This window comes from Oncorhynchus clarkii, chromosome 5 (assembly GCF_045791955.1).
Source record: "Oncorhynchus clarkii lewisi isolate Uvic-CL-2024 chromosome 5, UVic_Ocla_1.0, whole genome shotgun sequence".
Lineage (NCBI taxonomy): Eukaryota > Metazoa > Chordata > Actinopteri > Salmoniformes > Salmonidae > Oncorhynchus > Oncorhynchus clarkii.
Window position 1 is genome coordinate 40,199,284 of NC_092151.1, and position 17,682 is coordinate 40,216,965.

The 17,682-nt window shown below is 47.1% G+C and overlaps 1 protein-coding gene across 2 annotated transcripts in view; it reads right to left on the minus strand.

Annotated features, from left to right (window-relative positions):
* The window catches only part of LOC139408824 (phosphatidylinositol 4-kinase alpha-like), a 44,422-nt gene that overhangs the window by 17,595 nt on the left and 9,145 nt on the right, over window positions 1-17,682 (minus strand). The window contains exons 7-33 of one of the 2 annotated variants that reach the window (XM_071153184.1): window positions 16,604-16,752; window positions 16,427-16,492; window positions 16,235-16,331; window positions 15,548-15,739; window positions 15,331-15,431; window positions 14,928-15,187; window positions 14,726-14,821; window positions 14,316-14,499; window positions 14,106-14,206; window positions 11,492-11,660; window positions 11,324-11,374; window positions 11,090-11,198; window positions 10,755-10,891; window positions 10,497-10,630; window positions 9,960-10,042; window positions 6,228-6,298; window positions 5,815-6,021; window positions 5,640-5,723; window positions 5,477-5,566; window positions 5,167-5,286; window positions 4,609-4,701; window positions 4,334-4,490; window positions 3,847-3,974; window positions 3,566-3,724; window positions 3,242-3,393; window positions 3,029-3,136; window positions 509-636 (exon numbers count right to left, since the gene is read on the minus strand). In XM_071153184.1, coding sequence (XP_071009285.1) covers window positions 509-636; window positions 3,029-3,136; window positions 3,242-3,393; window positions 3,566-3,724; window positions 3,847-3,974; window positions 4,334-4,490; window positions 4,609-4,701; window positions 5,167-5,286; window positions 5,477-5,566; window positions 5,640-5,723; window positions 5,815-6,021; window positions 6,228-6,298; window positions 9,960-10,042; window positions 10,497-10,630; window positions 10,755-10,891; window positions 11,090-11,198; window positions 11,324-11,374; window positions 11,492-11,660; window positions 14,106-14,206; window positions 14,316-14,499; window positions 14,726-14,821; window positions 14,928-15,187; window positions 15,331-15,431; window positions 15,548-15,739; window positions 16,235-16,331; window positions 16,427-16,492; window positions 16,604-16,752 — 3,426 coding nt within the window. Of the gene's footprint in view, window positions 1-415; window positions 637-3,028; window positions 3,137-3,241; window positions 3,394-3,565; window positions 3,725-3,846; window positions 3,975-4,333; window positions 4,491-4,608; window positions 4,702-5,166; window positions 5,287-5,476; window positions 5,567-5,639; window positions 5,724-5,814; window positions 6,022-6,227; window positions 6,299-9,959; window positions 10,043-10,496; window positions 10,631-10,754; window positions 10,892-11,089; window positions 11,199-11,323; window positions 11,375-11,491; window positions 11,661-14,105; window positions 14,207-14,315; window positions 14,500-14,725; window positions 14,822-14,927; window positions 15,188-15,330; window positions 15,432-15,547; window positions 15,740-16,234; window positions 16,332-16,426; window positions 16,493-16,603; window positions 16,753-17,682 lie in introns of both variants that reach the window. The other variant, XM_071153183.1, reaches the window with a different exon arrangement.

Consider the following 17,682-nt stretch of genomic DNA (forward strand, 5'->3'; position numbering starts at 1 on the left):
GACAGAAAAAGAGAGAAAGAGAGACAGAAAGAAAGAAATAGATAGAGAAAGAGAGAAAAAGAGACAGAGAGAAAAAGAAAGAGAGAAAGACAAAGAGAGAAAGACAAAGAGAGAAAGAAATGAGAGAAAGAGAGAGAAAGAAAAAGAGAAAGGAGAAAGAAAAAGAGAAAGAAACAGACAGAAAAATAGAGAAAGACAGAAAAAGAGAGAAAGAGACAGAAAGAAAGAAATATATAGAGAAAGAGAGACAGAAATAAATAGAGTGAGATCCTACAGACTATAAAGATTTATCGATCTATGAGCAACGTATCAAGGAGCCTGATCAGGCGTCAGATTTGACCTGTGTAAAAACATGCTCTTGTAGTCTTGCAATGCTGTTGTTAATCAGCCGGTGTTTCCACCGCTGTAGGCTTACTTAGCATCGATATCGGAGAAGTGCTGGACACGATTAGTGATCCGAATATCCCGGCAGAGAGGGTGCTGGGGGTGGGCACGGCGCCTAGCTCACCGGGAGGAACCAGCTGGCACGCTGCCAGGTACTTCTTGTCCGACAGGATGCTGGCGTAGAAACGAATCATGAAGCTGATGTCCTCACGCAGACGCTTGTCCCCCTGAGTAGGGAACTTAGGAGGGGCACTAGAGAGGGAGGGGGGGAAAGGGAATGAGGGAAGTATACAATTAATTAACACAAGAAAATCCTGACCTCTGGATCATTGGCCCCTTCGGGCCAATGACACGTGTTACGAACAACAACATTCTGCAAAATGCATACCTTTTTTACATTAGTATTATAATTTTAGCTTACGGCACCTGGTATTCATAGGCGGTCTCCCGTCCCAGTACTAATCAGGCCCGACCCTGAACAGGTGTTCAACAGGTGGAATGGCCACAAGCGTATTTTTTTGTACCCCATTTCCTCCCTGCTCCAAAACCGCCATAAAAAAAGGCAGACTACGGTTTGCAACTGCACACGGGGACAAAGATCTTACTTTTTGGAGAAATGTCCCCTGGTCTGATTAAACAAAAATAGTAGTGTTTGGCCATAATGACCATCGTTATGTTTGGAGGAAAAAGGGGGAGGCTTGCAAGCCGTGAAGCACACCGGTGGCAGATTAATGTTGTGTGGGTGCTTGGCTGCAGGAGGGACTGGTGCACTTCACAAAATAGATGGCAGGAAAATTATGTGGAAATATTGAAGCAACATCAAGACATCAGTCAGGAAGTTAAGGCGTGGGTCTTCCAAATGGACAATGACCCCAAGCAAACTTCCAAAGTTGTGGCAAAAGGGCTTAAGGACAACAAAGCCAAGGTATTGGAGTGGCCATCACAAAGCCCTGACCTCAATCCTATAGAACACTTGTGGGCAGAACTGAAAAAGCTTGTGCGAGCAAGGAGGCCAACAAACCTGACTCACCCAACTTATTGTGGGAAGCTTGTGAAAGGCTACCCAAAACGTTTGACCAAAGTTAAACAATTTAAAGGCAATGCTACCAAATGCTAATTGAGTGTATGTAAACTTCTGACCCACTGGGAATGTGATGAAATCTGAAATAAATCATTCTCTCTACTATTATTCTGACATTTCACATTCTTAAAATAAAGTGGTGATCTTAACTGACCTAAGACAGGGAATTTTTTGCTAGGATTAAATGTCAGGAATTGTGAAAAACTGAGTTCATATTTATTTGTCTAAGGTGTATTTAAACTTACTTTAAAGTATTTTTACTTAAGTACTTTACACAACCGATTGGGAATGAATACAAACGTATCATCAGCAGCATAGTGTCCCGTTTCTTCTCCGCTTTCCTGGTAGCTATGTGTGGAATGTCATTGACCTATTGACCTTATAGTCTATAACCACGGCACAATAATGCACAATCCTCACGCTTGCTGTTTAACCACCACCAGCTATAATAACCTCAAGACCCATCATTGGAACTCCTTTCCCCTGCATAGGGCTACCTGACATCACATCATCTGGCTTTTGAGGATCCTCCCTCGGAGAGGAAACTATTTATTAAAATGGCATATCGCATATTGTTGAGTAAACATGACGCTCTCTCCTTGTGGTAAAGATACTAATTTAGAGAGGGAAAGTTATCGCCCATGTTAGTAGTGAAGGACTATGGAGTAGAACCTCCTGTGTGTGTGTGTGTACCTGAAGTAGTCGAAGGCGGTGGAGTAGAACTTCCTGTGTGTGTGTGTGTGTACCTGAAGTAGTCGAAGGCGGTGGAGTAGAACTTCCTGTGTGTGTGTTTGTGTACCTGAAGTAGTCGAAGGCGGTGGAGTAGAACTTCCTGTGTGTGTGTGTGTGTGTGTGTGTACCTGAAGTAGTCGAAGGCGGTGGAGTAGAACTTCCTGTGTGTGTGTACCTGAAGTAGTCAAAGGCGGTGGAGTAGAACTTCCTGTGTGTGTGTGTGTGTGTGTGTGTGTACCTGAAGTAGTCGAAGGCGGTGGAGTAGAACTTCATGTGTGTGTGTGTGTGTGTACCTGAAGTAGTCGAAGGCGGTGGAGTAGAACTTCCTGTGTGTGTGTGTGTACCTGAAGTAGTCGAAGGCGGTGGAGTAGAACTTCCTGTGTGTGTGTGTGTGTGTACCTGAAGTAGTCGAAGGCGGTGGAGTAGAACTTCCTGTGTGTGTGTGTGTGTGTGTGTACCTGAAGTAGTCGAAGGAGGTGGAGTAGAACTTCCTGTGTGTGTGTGTACCTGAAGTAGTCGAAGGCGGTGGAGTAGAACTTCCTGTGTGTGTGTGTGTGTGTACCTGAAGTAGTCGAAGGCGGTGGAGTAGAACTTCCTGTGTGTGTGTGTGTGTGTACCTGAAGTAGTCGAAGGCGGTGGAGTAGAACTTCCTGTGTGTGTGTGTGTGTGTACCTGAAGTAGTCGAAGGCGGTGGAGTAGAACTTCCTGTGTGTGTGTGTGTGTGTGTGTGTACCTGAAGTAGTCGAAGGAGGTGGAGTAGAACTTCCTGTGTGTGTGTGTACCTGAAGTAGTCGAAGGCGGTGGAGTAGAACTTCCTGTGTGTGTGTGTACCTGAAGTAGTCGAAGGCGGTGGAGTAGATCTTCTCTCGGAGGACATTTCTGATGGTGGTGTTGGTGACTACGTCAGAATGGAGCAGTGCTAGACCCAGAGTTAGGAGCCTACACACACACACACACACACACACACACAGAGAGAGATTACCTCAATGAATTTGCTCTGAATCAGAAACTGGATCTTGTGTGTGTGTGTGTGTCTGTGTGGACCTAAAGCGAGGTCCGATGGCGGCTACGTGGCGGTTGAGGCTGCTCTTGGCCCCGCCTACATTGAGGGAGAGCGAGCGTTGTAATAGGCTCCCGAATATCTCCACCTGGTCTTCACTGGAATATTTAGCTATCTCAAACCTCTGAACCAGGAACTGGGGAGAGAAAGAGGGAGGGAGAGAAGGAGAAAGTAGAAGACGAGTTGGAGGGGGGGGGCATGGAATAAAAACGTTTTAACAGCACACGTAGGACTCATGCAGTGAATTCCACTTACTCTAGTATTTTAAGCGAACTGGATTGAACACACACACACACACACACACACACCTCTATCCAAATACAGTGAGGGGTGACGTCGGGGGGACAGGGGACAGGCTGACTCTCCTCTGAGGCTGCTAGGGGATCAGCCTCCACCTGAGCATCAGAGAACAAGCCCATCTTCAGCTCCACTGTCATCTGCCACGCCCCCGCCATCTCACGCATGAACTACAGACAGAAAGAGAGAATACCCGTGTTAGTGTGGGTTTGAATGAGGGTCCCACCACTATTTTCACAGAAATACACAATGTTACTTCAACTCCAGCAATAGATGTCTACAACATGCTTACCGGGACCTCCACTCCAGTGCGAGCAGCCAGCAGCCATTCCCAGCAGGCGATAGCCGTCTCCATGCCGTGCTCTGTAAACATCTTCAGAGGAGACCAACACAGGTGGTGCAGCAGCTGAGGATCACACTCTTCACACACACACAGAGACAGAGACAGAGAGACAGAGAGAGAGAGAGAGAGAGAGAGAGAGAGAGACACACAACACAAGCCTTCAATATAATGAGACAGACGGACCAGACGAGACAGACAGGACAGACGAGACAGACTGGACATCATTATGGACCGATACATTTTCAAATAGCTGCCCTTTATCTGGCCCGCTAAATACTTCTGATGAACAAATCGATCTGGACAAAAATATGTGCAGCCCTTCAGCTGAATTTTGAAAGCCCGATGTAGCCCTCGAGCCGGAAATGATTGCCCGACCCTGAGCTACATGGTGCATTCCTTCCCTTCCAAACCAAAGTCAACTCGTCAGCACACACACCTTTAGTGCTGATGAGCAGAGCAGCCAGTTTGAACATGTTCTCGGTGAAGGCCTCAGGGTTCTGAGTGTCAAGGGCCTCTGTCATCTGTTTGACCATCAGGGTGGACAGGTCTGTCTGGCTGCGCACCGCCTCAATGAAATGAATCATACCTGCCACCTGGAGGGAGAAACACACACACACACACAATGCCGATGTGAACCGCAACATTGTTCTGTTGACTCAGCCGAAGAAAAGTGAGTGTCCGGTCCAGGACTGTAGTAGTGTCTCTCTGTACCTCTCCAGCATAGCGGTTCCTCAGGTTGAGTGAGGCCATGAAGTTGGAGTAGTCTTTCTTCACACAGGCTGGCCTCTCTGTCAGCTGAGTGATCTGGAGGGGAGGAAGGGACTTGGTTAGTGTGTGTGTGTGGACACGTTTTATTATACTTGTGAGTACCAGAAGTCCTACAACTCTGAGAAGTCAGGATATTTTGCCGGTCTTCACTTGTAAAAAGGCTATTTTAGGCTTAGGGGTTAGGTTTAGGGTTAGAATTAGGGGTTAGGTTTAGAATTAGGGTTAGGTTTAGAATTAGGGGTTAGGTGTTAGGTTTAGGGTTAGAATTAGGGGTTAGGTTTAGGGTTAGAATTAGGGTTAGGGGTTAGGTTTAGGGTTAGAATTAGGGTTAGAATTAGGGTTAGAATTAGGGTTAGAATTAGGGTTAGAATTAGGTTTAGGGGTTAGGTTTAGGGGTTAGGTTTAGGGGTTAGGTTTAGGGTTAGAATTAGGGTTAGGGTTAGAGTTATGGAAAATACAATTTTGAATGGAAATACATTTTAGGTGTGTGTGTGTTCTCACCCCTAGCGTAGTGCTCTGTCTGTTGTAGCCAGCGAAGTGCAAGATGCTCTCTGTAGCCATGGCCAGGCCAGTGTGCTGGGACAGACCTGACACCCAGTTCTGATGCTTGTTCAGGTACTCCTGGAGATGGAGAAGAACATAAAAAACAGGGAATAAAGACAAGACTCATCTAAAACCTAGACTTCCTCAAAAAAGCCATTTAGAACCTATTCATGAACAATGATTTGACAGAACATCTGCAATTGCTTTCCATCTGCTTTTCCTTTACAAAATGTGTGTGTGTGTGTGTGTGTGTGTGTGTGTAGCTCACCTGTAGGTGTGACTTGGTGACAGAGGGGGCCCACTTCATGGCTTCTTTCAGGATCTCCCCACAGCGAGCAGCAAAGTCCTTCACTATGCTCTACAACCACAGAGAAACGTCAATGCAACATTCAGAAAACACACACACACACACACCAAACACCCATTCCTACCTCTCTGGCCTCGTATGTGTCTGGTACAGTGATCCTGTAGGGGGTGTCCGGGATGTCGTAGTACGGCTGGTCCTTATGGATGTCCTATACACAAAGCAGGGGCACAAATCAATACATTGAGGGATCACAGAGAATAACAAATGGCAGGTGGATACCAGAGAGCATGTGTGCGCACCGCGCCGAGGGAGAGGGAGAGGGTCTGCAGGATGTCCAGCATCGTCTTCAGTACGCGGCCACTCCACAGCAGGTGGGGGAACGTTTCGGCCAGACCTGACAGATATTTGTCGGCCACCCTACGGATCCTCTTGTGGATGTGGTTGAAATTGACCAATAGGAACTGAGCGTGGCGCTCCAACTCCTCCTCGTGGGCTTTAGTCTTCGGCTGGGGAGAGAAACACAGGAGAGAGCAACGGTTAAACCAACCCACCAATCATTGGAGAGGACATGCTCCACAGACGGTCAGGTGTCCTTGACTTTCAGATGCTCTTGCGTCTCTCCGTTTTGATTGAATCTGACGACGGTCCTCAAATATTTGTTGTACGACTCCATGGCTAGTGTTGGGTGTTAAGTGTTATCCGACAACCTTACCTTCTCAGCCATCATCTGTAGGAAGACCTCAAACACTTTGTCCCCAACGGCTATCACACACTGCATCATACCTGGAGACAAAGAGAGGAAACATTCATTATATCACTGTCTAAATCATGTGGAATAAACTGCAAATATATTTGTAATAAATGTGTAATAAATCAAATCAAATCAAATTTTATTTGTCACATACACATGGTTAGCAGATGTTAATGCGAGTGTAGCGAAATGCTTGTGCTTCTAGTTCCGACAATGCAGTAATAACCAACAAGTAATCTAACTAACAATTCCAAAACTACTGTCTTGTACACAGTGTGAGGGGATAAAGAATATGTACATAAGGATATATGAATGAGTGATGGTACAGAGCAGCATAGGCAGATACAGTAGATTGTATCGAGTACAGTATATACATATGAGATGAGTATGTAAACAAAGTGGCATAGTTAAAGTGGCTAGTGATACATGTATTACATAAGGATACAGTCGATGATATAGAGTACAGTATATACGTATGCATATGAGATGAATAATGTAGGGTAAGTAACATTATATAAGGTAGCATTGTTTAAAGTGGCTAGTGATATATTTACATCATTTCCCATCAATTCCCATTATTAAAGTGGCTGGAGTTGAGTCAGTGTCAGTGTGTTGGCAGCAGCCACTCAATGTTAGTGGTGGCTGTTTAACAGTCTGATGGCCTTGAGCTAGAAGCTGTTTTTCAGTCTCTCTCGTCCCAGCTTTGATGCACCTGTACTGACCTCGCCTTCTGGATGATAGCGGGGTGAACAGGCAGTGGCTCGGGTGGTTGATGTCCTTGATGATCTTTATGGCCTTCCTGTGACATCGGGTGGTGTAGGTGTCCTGGAGGGCAGGTAGTTTGCCCCCGGTGATGCGTTGTGCAGACCTCACTACCCTCTGGAGAGCCTTACGGTTGAGGGCGGAGCAGTTGCCGTACCAGGCGGTGATACAGCCCGCCAGGATGCTCTCGATTGTGCATCTGTAGAAGTTTGTGAGTGCTTTTGGTGACAAGCCGAATTTCTTCAGCCTCCTGAGGTTGAAGAGGCGCTGCTGCGCCTTCTTCACAATGCTGTCTGTGTGAGTGGACCAATTCAGTTTGTCTGTGATGTGTATGCCGAGGAACTTAAAACTTGCTACCCTCTCCACTACTGTTCCATCGATGTGGATAGGGGGGTGTTCCCTCTGCTGTTTCCTGAAGTCCACAATCATCTCCTTAGTTTTGTTGACGTTGAGTGTGAGGTTATTTTCCTGACACCACACTCCGAGGGCCCTCACCTCCTCCCTGTAGGCCGTCTCGTCGTTGTTGGTAATCAAGCCTACCACTGTTGTGTCGTCCGCAAACTTGATGATTGAGTTGGAGGCGTGCGTGGCCACGCAGTCGTGGGTGAACAGGGAGTACAGGAGAGGGCTCAGAACGCACCCTTGTGGGGCCCCAGTGTTGAGGATCAGCGGGGAGGAGATGTTGTTGCCTACCCTCTCCACCTGGGGGCGGCCCGTCAGGAAGTCCAGTACCCAGTTGCACAGGGCGGGGTCGAGACCCAGGGTCTCGAGCTTGATGACGAGCTTGGAGGGTACTATGGTGTTGAATGCCAAGCTGTAGTCAATGAACAGCATTCTCACATAGGTATTCCTCTTGTCCAGATGGGTTAGGGCAGTGTGCAGTGTGGTTGAGATTGCATCGTCTGTGGACCTATTTGGGCGGTAAGCAAATTGGAGTGGGTCTAGGGTGTCAGGTAGGGTGGAGGTGATATGGTCCTTGACTAGTCTCTCAAAGCACTTCATGATGACGGAAGTGAGTGCTACGGGGCGGTAGTCGTTTAGCTCAGTTACCTTAGCTTTCTTGGGAACAGGAACAATGGTGGCCCTCTTGAAGCATGTGGGAACAGCAGACTGGTATAGGGATTGATTGAATATGTCCGTAAACACACCGGCCAGCTGGTCTGCGCATGCTCTGAGGGCGCGGCTGGGGATGCCGTCTGGGCCTGCAGCCTTGCGAGGGTTAACACGTTTAAATGTCTTACTCACCTCGGCTGCAGTGAAGGAGAGACCGCAAGTTTTCGTTGCAGGCCGTGTCAGTGGCACTGTATTGTCCTCAAAGCGGGCAAAAAAGTTATTTAGTCTGCCTGGGAGCAGGACATCCTGGTCCGTGACTGGGCTGGATTTCTTCCTGTAGTCCGTGATTGACTGTAGACCCTACCACATGCCTCTTGTGTCTGAGCCGTTGAATTGAGATTCTACTTTGTCTCTGTACTGACGCTTAGCTTGTTTGATAGCCTTGCGGAGGGAATAGCTGCACTGTTTGTATTCGGTCATGTTACCAGACACCTTGCCCTGATTAAAAGCAGTGGTTCGCGCTTTCAGTTTCACACGAATGCTGCCATCAATCCACGGTTTCTGGTTAGGGAATGTTTTAATCGTTGCTATGGGAACGACATCTTCAACGCACGTTCTAATGAACTCGCACACCGAATCAGCGTATTCGTCAATGTTGTTGTCTGACGCAATACGAAACATGTCCCAGTCCACGTGATGGAAGCAGTCTTGGAGTGTGGAGTCAGCTTGGTCGGACCAGCGTTGGACAGACCTCAGCGTGGGAGCCTCTTGTTTTAGTTTCTGTCTGTAGGCAGGGATCAACAAAATGGAGTCGTGGTCAGCTTTTCCGAAAGGGGGGCGGGGCAGGGCCTTATATGCGTCGCGGAAGTTAGAGTAACAATGATCCAAGGTCTTTCCACCCCTGGTTGCGCAATCGATATGCTGATAAAATTTGGGGAGTCTTGTTTTCAGATTAGCCTTGTTAAAATCCCCAGCTACAATGAATGCAGCCTCCGGATAAATGGTTTCCAGTTTGCAAAGAGTCAAATAAAGTTCATTCAGAGCCAACGATGTGTCTGCTTGGGGGGGGATATGATTATAATATAATGTGATTATAATCGAAGAGAATTCTCTTGGTAGATAATGCGGTCTACATTTGATTGTGAGGAATTCTAAATCAGGTGAACAGAAGGATTTGAGTTCCTGTATGTTTCTTTCATCACACCATGTCACGTTAGTCATAAGGCATACGCCCCCGCCCCTCTTTTTACCAGAAATATGTTTTTTCCTGTCTGCGCGATGCGTGGAGAAACCTGTTGGCTGCACCGCTTCGGATAGCGTCTCTCCAGTAAGCCACGTTTCCGTGAAGCAAAGAACGTTACAGTCTCTGATGTCCCTCTGGAATGCTACCCTTGCTCGGATTTCATCAACCTTGTTGTCAAGAGACTGGACATTGGCAAGAAGAATGCTAGGGAATGGTGCACGGTGTGCCCGTCTCCGGAGTCTGACCAGAAGACCGCCTCGTTTCCCTCTTTTTCGGAGTCGTTTTTTTGGGTCGCTGCATGGCATCCACTCCGTTGTCCTGTTTGTAAGGCAGAGCACAGGATCCGCGTCGCGAAAAGCGTATTCTTGGTCGTACTGATGGTGAGTTGACGCTGATCTTATATTCAGTAGTTCTTCTCGACTGTATGTGATGAAACCTAAGATGACCTGGGGTACTAATGTAAGAAATAACACGTAAAAAAACAAAAAACTGCATAGTTTCCTAGGAACGCGAAGCGAGGCGGCCATCTCTGTCGGCGCCGGAAGTAGCGGTCTAATACATGAGTAATACCTGTGTAACACCTGTAATACCTGTGTATTAACTGCAATGACTGCAATGACTGTAATGCAGCTTACCAGACTTGTCCTTCTGGATGGCTCTGTCCTCAAAGTAGCGGAACATCACCTGGAAACGGTCAGAGTCTAGAGCACGCAGCATCCTGGTGAGAGAAGAGGGGAGAGATGGATTGGAAACGGTCAGAGTCTAGAGCACGCAGCATCCTGGTGAGAGAAGAGGGGAGAGATGGATTGGAAACGGTCAGAGTCTAGAGCGCGCAGCATCCTGGTGAGAGAAGAGGGGAGAGATGGATTGGAAACGGTCAGAGTCTAGAGCACGCAGCATCCTGGTGAGAGAAGAGGGGAGAGATGGATTGGAAACGGTCAGAGTCTAGAGCACGCAGCATCCTGGTGAAAGAAGAGGGGAGAGATGGATTGGAAACGGTCAGAGTCTAGAGCACGCAGCATCCTGGTGAGAGAAGAGGGGAGAGATGGATTGGAAACGGTCAGAGTCTAGAGCGCGCAGCATCCTGGTGAGAGAAGAGGGGAGAGATGGATTGGAAACGGTCAGAGTCTAGAGCACGCAGCATCCTGGTGAGAGAAGAGGGGAGAGATTACCTCATGTACTCCAGCCTGTAGACAGACAGTAGGTAGGTCGACATGGCAAAGTCTAGTTTGTTGATGAGAGCAGACACCTCAGGAGGAGGATCTAGCAGGTTTATAATGGTGCTTCTCAGGTCATTCAGCTCCGCCTGAAAACACACACATACACACAAAACCAGGGAACGTCAGCCAAGTGTGTGTGTGTGTGTTTGTAGTAGGACGTGCGTGTATGTCTGTACACGATCTGTATGTGTGTGTGGTTGCGTTTCGTACTGCGGTGACAGTGTCGTTCTTCAGGGCAGAGTTGTACTGTAGTTCAGAGCGTAGGGGTTCTCCACTGGGGAAAGTGAGGAGGGGAGACTTGGTGGCGATCTCACACACTCCCTCATACCACTCCTCTGGCCACAGACCTGCAGAACACACAAAACCCTTAATAAACCTATGCACTTTTACACAGCAGAATGACTGTTAGCCTGATAAACTCACTTTAATCTTACCATCAGATGGGTATAGGCCACCATTTAAACCACGTCGAGTCAATTCTATAGATTGTACACCAATCCTGGTGGTTTACTGTAGTATATGTTAATATAATCTTAAACAGCCACCTGATCCCTCAACAGCGAAGCCCATCACCACAGAGTAGAGCCAGAAGTCTCTGAACAGCTTCTGCAGGCGAGGCTTCGCTTCCTTGATGGGCGGCAGACGCTTTGTCAGCTACACAGAGAGAGGAGACCCAGATCAACACGGAGTGTAGAGATGAAGTAGTGCTGCACAGACACCCGAGACAAATACTGCACAAACTGTTGAAAATACAAAATGTATAGAGGCAACCCACATACCACGGCAATAACAGGAATCAGTACGCCAAGGTTTCCTGCACTGCTTGACGCCTGGAAATAAATAAACGATAGCTAAACAATGTCAACGCAAAACAACTAACACAAGCCTGTTGTCAAGGAACCTTGTAGTCTGGCCTAAGTTATGGTTACTGTGTAAATGGAGTGTACCTTCAGTGCGGGGCCCTTGTCCGAGGCCCTCTCGCTGGCCCTCTTGCCCTCCAGTCCAAGCTGGACAAACAGCTCCAGTAGGTTGACCAGCAGCTCATCTACCATCTGCTCTGCGGCCAGGTTAGCTGCTATGTTTGCTAACGCATTGATCACCGCCAGGGAACAGTGTCTGAAACACACATGAGATTAGCATAGTCGTTTTTAGTATAGTGGGTCATGGAGCTGGCTATGTGCAGTGAGTAGGGGTTCGGCAGTGGGGGACTGTGGGGAACAGGGAAGGCCTGAGGATTTAAACTAAATGTGTTTCTTTTTACAATAATTTGAATGATCTTCTGATTTCATCTCTTCAGTTTGAGTCAGAAAGTGAGTGGGTTAATACTGAAGAGAAAAACATTTCCATCAGGATTTTGCTTTGGTGGTCTCTGGGTAGAACAATCTAACTAGTTCAGCCAGCCATTGGCTAGGCCTTCAGAAGCTGGACAGAAGGCCTTTTGCATTGGGTGGGGCCTACTGGAGTGAATGGGCTGCTTATTCTTTAACATTATTTGATGCTGTGTGTGACTTCTGTCGTCTGTCTATCAGCCGTGTCTATGTGTTTGACCAAAACTGGAGTGCACAGGTATTACGGTCGCTGTCCTTCCAGCACAACGAGCCTGTCACCTTTGATGTGACACTGTTGTTGTCTCTATTGGTGACAGTGGTGTTAGGCTATCATAGGTTGTGTAAACAGTAACCACGTTCACACGCACGCCAATATCCCGTTATTATTTTTTGGAGTTGACGCATATAAACATAATTAAAAACAGTATTAACCCCTCCACACTCTCATTTACAGCAACGACTTGGGGAATAGTTACAGGGGAGTGGAGGCGGGATGAATGAGCCAATTAGAAACGGGGGATGATTAAGTGACCATGATGGTATGAGAGCCAGATTGGGAATTTAGCCAGGACACCGGGGTTAACACCCTTACTCTTATGATAAGTGCCATGGAATCTTTTAGTGACCACAAAGAGTCAGGATACCCGTTTAACGTCCCATCCGAAAGACGGCACCCTACAAATCATATCCCATTTACCATAACCTGGAAAAGCTTGTATCCGGGTCATGAGAAACCCGGATAAGATAGCTGGGATATGTTGATCTTAGACGGGATACCGTGGCATGTAAACATCTTATTCTGTTTACTGTTGTTTTTCGCAGTCTGCTCAGTTTCACATATCACTGGTGTCGTGTGATGATGTTCTCACCGGATAGTCAAACAAATCCCTTCAGAAAGTAGGCTACCTGCGCATGTACCATCCACCATAGTACATCTAGAATAATTGGTTTTGCTGATACTCTGCAGGCTACTGGACGATATAGCCCACTGCAGTGTTTCCCAAACTCGGTCCTGGGGACCCCAAGAGGTGCACGTTTTGGTTTTTGTTGGGAGTACTACACGGCTGTAATGCTAGGGCAAAAACCAAAACGTGCACCAAGTTAGGGGGACGCTGACCTACTGGGTTATGCTACTTTCACACCTAATTTAAATACGTTCTTGCTTATAATTTCCAACATTTGGTAGGCTATTTGTTTGTTACATAGATACATGCAGATTCTCTTCGGTCATAACTTGTTGCCCCAGAAGACTAAATAAAGCAGTGCTCACCAGAATGTCTTACATCAATAGAATGAATGCATTAGTAATCTAGCTGACACCAGTAAAGTTGTCGGTTTCGTTTAGGAAACCGGGGAGAAAAGTCAATAACTCCACAACAGAGGAAAGAATGGACCTGTGCAAAATGTCAACAGTTTGACCGGTTTTAAGGAAATGAAAAGCTGAGAAAATCGATGAAACACGTTTCTGATAAGACAGTTCAGTTCGTCTTGGGTGCATATTTTATGTGGTTGAAATACTGTCTGCTTGCATAACAGTGTCCAAGACAACACGTGACACCCACATTCTCTCAAGAGACGCTGAAAGAAAGCATATTTCTCCACTCCTGTTCCCGAGACTAAATCAACATTTGGTGTATCATTTTACTGCAAGAAATGCATAATTCTGCAGGAGTTAATATTATATTACACTACATGAGAGAGGTTATAGACCTACAGTCAGTGTCCAGATGTCAGTTACGATTCCATTTAAACCTGATGATCTTAAATGAGGAATGTTCTGTTTATTCATGGTTACAGGGATACTAGTGAGCGGGATATCAAAAGTGCATGTAAACAGCTTATCCCGAATAAGACCTTAAGCGGGATATGAGCTACTATCCGAAATACTGTGCGCATGTAAACGTGGTCAATGTGATTTTTTAGTTTTGCCGGTCACATTATTTTATGCTGTGTGTCACATGTCGTGACACACGACTCTGTGTGTGTGCGGCAGCCCGAAGCGCGGCCAGGCCTGTTTGATTCATTCATGATGTCATCAAAAAGCATTGCTCCTCCTTCACTACAACCACAACGGACCAACTACAGAAGATATCATGTTTTCTGTTGTCTTCTTGATTTTTTTGTTTGTTTGATACAACGTATTGGAAGATTTCTGGTCCCTCTGAAGCCCTAGCTCCTATAGTCATGATTGGCTACTGAGGATACGGGGCAAAGGTTTAGGGGCTGAGGACACCTGTATCCGTGGTCCTTGTAGTCCTTGGTGGAGTAGACCATAGAGGAGGCCTTCACACTGATCTGCTGGAACAGGTTCCACACCTCCTGGTAGATATATTGCTGTGAGGTGAGAGAAAACAATGCGTTTGCTGAGGGATGTATTGCAAAGGGGAGAGAGGGAAGAAGGAATGAGTATAAAAAGACAGGATCGAGTGTGTGAGCGCCTCACATTCCCAGTGATGACCATGCATCCCAGCTGATCTATAATGAGTACGTCTAGCTGTGACGGCGGCTGGCAGAACTTCTGCTGTAGGATCTGCAGGATGGGCTCCATGACGCGGGGCGTGTCCCTCAGAGCCACCGCGATGTGACCCAGGGCTCTGATGGTGTGGTCTGGGATCAAGTGGGCCTCTCTGGGGGGAGGGGGGGGGAAGAGGGAGACATACGGTTGGTCAGAGGGGCTGCCAGTCATTGCCACAGAGATGGGGATTGGTTAGAGCTCCTATCAATCACTGCAGGACAGTCTTTCTAGGCAGGTCACCTGAGGTTCACTAGGTAACATTGAGAGTTATTTCTCAGAGGTAGTACAGCCTGCTCATAAGTAAAGCAAGAGGTGATGTTGGGATCAGATAGACTTACTTGTCATTCTCCTGAGAGATGTAGAGACGGTTGGACAGGCTGGCTAGGAAAGCCTCCACTATAACACTGTCCATAGTCAGACCAGCCTTCAGACAGCTGAGAGAAAGGAAAGAAACAGACCGCATATTTGGTGACAGCGGCGAATGAAAGGCGCGAAAGTTGCTCATATTTCTCTTCTCTGAAAACAAAAGTCTTTCCTCACCTGCAGATGTTGTCTATGGAGATGTCTCGGAGCTGTTCGTACATGGAGGGCTGGCTCTTCTTATTAGCGTGAGCACTGAACGTAGACTGGGAGTGCTCATTGGTCACGTGGATCTTGACCTCGCCGGTCCCTGTGGTGTACTGGCTGTGGTACTTGTACAACTTGACTAGGACAGGAGAGGGGACCACCAGGAAGTCTCTGAGAGACATGGTGACAGAGTGGGCCACCACCGGGAACCGCTCACACAGACGACCCAGACCCTACACAAAAACACACCCAGGAACATTCTTATTAGGTATGATTGATTGGCATTGATTGGCATTCTCTTCAACACAATATTGTGAAGACAGATAAAAACAGGAAGCGACTCGGAGGGAACCACTGTCGGCATTGCAGAACCTACCTGTAGACAGCAGATGAGCAGGGGCATGTGAGCGATGATAACTTTACTGGACGTCTTGGACTGCAGCTTCTCCGACAGCTTGGTACACAGGTTCTCAGCTCCTGATCAAAGCAAAACGCATGAACAACAGTCGGTTTGCGTTCATTCCAAATGAATGACCCATTTTTTTCCCCCCGCTTTTCAAGGCATGCGCATGGGGGAGGGGGAGCAGCCTTACCCTGCTCCTCAGTGACGGCCCAGACCATGAGGTCGACGCAGGCAGCGTTCGCCTGGCAGCGTAGCTTCAGAGGACTCAGCTCACTGTGGAGGTGATCTACATCATGTAGGATCCTCTGCAGCTCTGACTGGCTACTACTGAACTGCTCCAGGACAAAGTCATGAACCTCCTTCACATAACCCGTCTGCAGGTCTGGGAACATCACCACACCAACATCAATAACACGCTCGTGGAACAGTCAGAAACAAGTGCAGCAAACAGTCCTCTGAACTGATTCTGAACAATAGCAAATCAGGTCATATCAAGAGGCTTTCTGTATATTAGAGATGGGTTAGGTTAGGCTAAAGGTTAGGGTCAGGTTAAAGGGGCAATCTGCCGTTCAAACAACAACACTGGTTTTGCTAAACAGCTGAGGGACTGGACTGGAGAAATGCAACCACTCTCAAATTCACAAAATGATTTCATGCATGAAATCAAAATGATAATTGTAACCATGTTTTGAGGCTGTATAGTGTTTGCTTACAACCAACTTATCTTTTGAGTTCTGATGGGGTACGACAGTTGAGTTCAGGAGGCACTTATAAGATATGGGTACATATCATTCATGTATAGGTCCAAAAATGGATGTAGCAACTGCAGATTTCCCCCTTTAAAAAGGTTTGTGTGAGAGACCAGTGGGGTTGTTACCTTTCAGGTTGTACAGCGTGTCTCTGAGCATCTTGAAGATGGTCACATACAGAGGATCACTGAAGGTCCTGTAGTGCAGGTGCATACCTGGGTTCAACTACAGGGAGAGAACATAAAAAACATGATGTAACATCTATCTTGAGGGCTCCACAGGAAAGTGCTTTCATTCAAATAGAGGGGAAATGAACCTACCTCCAGAAGTTCCTGCAAGGTGTCATCCAGTGTTTTCAGAAAGGATTCAGCGACAAACTGCTCAACCTGCACAAGACAAACAGAACACTTAGAAATTAATTCTGAAAAAACGATTCCACAGTTCTATCCAACCCAATTCCACAGTTCTATCCAACCCGAATCTACACATGTACTGACCATGTTGAGGAGCTGGCGCAGAATGTCCAGAGGGACGTCAAACTCTCCCTGGGCACTGCCCGTGAACAGAGGAGACACAGAAAAACTAGAACTGATGGTGGAGAAGTAATAGTCTGGGTCCACAGCACTACCATCAGGGAGATAGGAGCCTAGGGGGAAAGAAAGAAAGAGATAGAGAGGGATAGAGAGAGGGTGAGATGGAGTGAGAGAGAGGAAGGGAGGGTGACAGAGAGAGGGATAGAGAGAGGGAGGGAGGGTGAGATGGAGTGATAGAGAGAGGGAGGGATAGAGAGAGGGAGGGTGAGAGAGAGGGATAGAGAGAGTGAGGGAAGGTAAGATGGAGTGATAGAGAGAGGAAGGGAGAGTGAGAGGGAGGGTGAGAGAGAGGGAGGGTGACAGAGAGAGGGATAGAGAGAGGGAGGGAAGGTAAGTTGGAGTGATAGAGAGAGGAAGGGAGAGTGAGAGGGAGGGTGAGAGAGAGGAAGGGTGACAGAGAGAGGGATAGAGAGAGGGAGGGAAGGTAAGATGGAGTGATAGAGAGAGGAAGGGAGAGTGAGAGGGAGGGTGAGAGAGAGGGAGGGTGACAGAGAGAGGGATAGAGAGAGGGAGGGAAGGTAAGATGGAGTGATAGAGAGAGGAAGGGTGAGAGAGAGAGTGATATATAATGAGAAAAGTATCAGTCAAAAAGTGAGACGTGGGCTACTAACTGAAATACTTCCGAAATACACTGCTCAAAAAATAAATAAAGGGAACACTTAAACAACACAATGTAACTCCAAGTCAATCACACTTCTGTGAAATCAAACTGTCCACTTAGGAAGCAACACTGATTGACAATAAATTTCACATGCTGTTGTGCAAATGGAATAGACAACAGGTGGAATTTATAGGCAATTAGCAAGACACCCCCAATAAAGGAGTGGTTCTGCAGGTGGTGACCACAGACCACTTCTCAGTTCCTATGCTTCCTGGCTGATGTTTTGGTCACTTTTGAATGCTGCCGGTGCTTTCACTCTAGTGGTAGCATGAGACGGTGTCTACAACCCACACAAGTGGCTCAGGTAGTGCAGCTCATCCAG